The 2,500-nt window shown below is 41.0% G+C and overlaps 2 protein-coding genes across 4 annotated transcripts in view; one reads left to right on the forward strand and one right to left on the reverse strand.

Moving 5' to 3' along the window:
- Positions 1-2,500, reverse strand: part of LOC138963796 (protein shisa-4-like) — an 86,550-nt gene that overhangs the window by 61,094 nt on the left and 22,956 nt on the right. The window lies entirely within an intron of this gene.
- Positions 1-2,500, forward strand: part of LOC138963793 (uncharacterized) — an 11,410-nt gene that overhangs the window by 7,477 nt on the left and 1,433 nt on the right. Inside the window, exons 2-3 of the mRNA XM_070335647.1 lie at positions 406-562; positions 1,968-2,146. Coding sequence (XP_070191748.1) covers positions 406-562; positions 1,968-2,146 — 336 coding nt within the window. The remainder of the gene's footprint in view (positions 1-405; positions 563-1,967; positions 2,147-2,500) is intronic.

Raw genomic sequence — 2,500 nt, forward strand, 5'->3', positions numbered from 1 at the left:
TTTTTGGTTGTCTATTTCTAGATTTGGCAGACGGAGCCATTTGTCACTATAGGTTGACAAACTATGGCTACCCCAACCGGACTCGCTATATGTATATGTTTTAATTTGTCTCTAGATGTGGTAGATGGCGCCGTGTGTCACCATACACAGCGCAAAACGTTGGCTACCCATACCAAGCTATATATGTTTGTGTTGTCTCTTTCTAGATTTGGCAGACGGAGCCACTTGTTACTACAGGACGACAAACTATGGCTACCCATACCGGTCTCTGTAAACAGATATGTGTGTATTTTCTCGGTCTAGATGTGACAGAGGGGAGACACTTGTTACAACATAACAATCGACACACTATGGCTACCCCTACCGTTCTCTGAATACATATATGTGTGTATTGTCTGTGTGTAGATGTGGTTGATGGCGCTACGTGCCACTTCCGGAAGACATACTACACTGGTAACTACCGCGACTACACGTTCTACAAATACTGTCAGTATGGCTGCTGCAGTACTGGATGCTGCAGCAGCAACAGCTACAGCAGCTCCAGCAGCACCTCTACTTTTGGGTGAGACTACTTGCACTTAAGTGTGGTTGCTTGGTTGCTTGGTTGCTTGGTTGCTTGGTTGCTTGGTTGCTTGGTTGCTTGGTTGCTTGGTTGCTTGGTTGCTTGGTTGCTTGGTTGCTTGGTTGCTTGGTTGCTTGGTTGCTTGGTTGCTTGGTTGCTTGGTTGCTTGGTTGCTTGGTGGCTTGGTTGCTTGGTTGCTTGGTTGCTTGGTTGCTTGGTTGCTTGGTTGCTTGGTTGCTTGGTGGCTTGGTTGCTTGGTTGCTTGGTTGCTTGGTTGCTTGGTTGAATGTGTGTTTGACTTCCTGTTTGTTAGTTTCACTATTTCTCTGTCTCTCCGTTTCTGGACTTCTCTGTCTGTCTATTCACCTGTCTCTATGTCTCTGTGTTCCTGTATCTCTGTCTCTCTGTCTCTCTATATATCTCCCTGTCTCTCGTTATTCCTCTATCTCTGTCTCTCTATACATCTCCCTGTCTCTGGTTATTCCTGTATCTCTGTCTCTCTATATATCTCACTGTCTCTCTTTGTTCCTGCCTCTCTGCCTCTCTATATCCCTGTCTCTCTGTCGCATTATATATCTCTTTGTCTCTCTTTGTTCCTGCCTCTCTGCCTCTCTATATCCCTGTCTCTCTGTCTCTCTATATACCTCTCTGTCTCCCTATTTGTCTGTGCAATGCAATCATCGTTTATTCTCCTCTAGCTCTGTGTATGTTCTTCTGGGTACATTTATAAATTTAAGACCGGTCAACCTTGTTGAGCAGGCCGTAGATGATGAGTCTCCTTATTTCCATATGGGAGGCTTCCTCTGTTCCTATGTATAAATACACGTCGGGAGAGATCGATATATCATTTCAACTCAGTAGTAAAACACAAGAGGAAGGAAGCCTGTCATGTTGTTGGTATAAAATCTGTTGAGAAAAAGAACTCAACCTAAAAAAATTCATTGTGTGTGTGTGTGTGTTTGTATATTTGTTTGTTTGTTCGTTTGTTTGTGTGAGTGCTTCTTTGTTTGTTTGTGTGTTTGTGTATTTGTTTGTTTGTGTGTTTGTTTGTTTGTTTACTTGTTCGTTCATTTGTTCGTTCGTTCGTTCGTTCGTTCGTTCGTTCGTTCTTTCGTTGGTTTGTGTGTTTGCTTGTTTATTTGTTTGTTAGATTGCTTATTGGTGTGTTTGTGTTTTTGGTTTGCTTGTTCGTTCGTTCGGTTGTTTGTTCGTTCGTTCGTTCGTTCGTTCTACGTTTGTTCGTTCATTCGTTCGTTCGTTTGTTTGTTTGTGTGTGTGTTTGTTTGTTTATTTGTTTGATTTTGGTGTGTTTGTTTGTTGGTTGGTTTGTTGGTGTCAGTTTTATATTCATCTATTTATCTTTTATATTTCGTCCTAAATTTGTGATATTTCATTTCACTTTCAGGACGTCTGTTGCTATCATCGTTGGCTGCGTGATCGGGGCGATCGCCCTCGTCGCTTTCATCATCACCGCCATCTGTTGTTGCATCAGGCGGAGCTCGAGAGGTCGTCCCGGGCAGGTGATCGTGACAAGCCAGCCTGGCTCCAACCCTGCCGCTCCTGGCGTCTCCGTTATTCAACACTGTGAGGATTTTGTTGACCCTATGATTTTTTTTTGTTTTATTTCATTTTATGTGTTATTTCATTTTATGTTTATGTTTGTTATTCTTTAGTTGATTTTGTTTTAATTTTGTTTTATTTCATTCCTTTTTAGCGATGTATTTTTGTAATCGTTTTCCTGTCAATATTGATTGATTGATTGATTGATTGATTGATTAATTGATTGATTGAGTGATTGATTGATTAATTGATTGATTAAATGATTGATTGATTGATTGATTGATTGGTGTATTGATTATTGTGGATTTTTTAAATGATATTGTTACCAAGCAGACTGTTCTGCGGAGTGGAATCCCCCAAACTATGCATAATAACATA

Source organism: Littorina saxatilis, linkage group LG4 (assembly GCF_037325665.1).
Source record: "Littorina saxatilis isolate snail1 linkage group LG4, US_GU_Lsax_2.0, whole genome shotgun sequence".
NCBI classification, from domain to species: Eukaryota; Metazoa; Mollusca; class Gastropoda; order Littorinimorpha; family Littorinidae; genus Littorina; species Littorina saxatilis.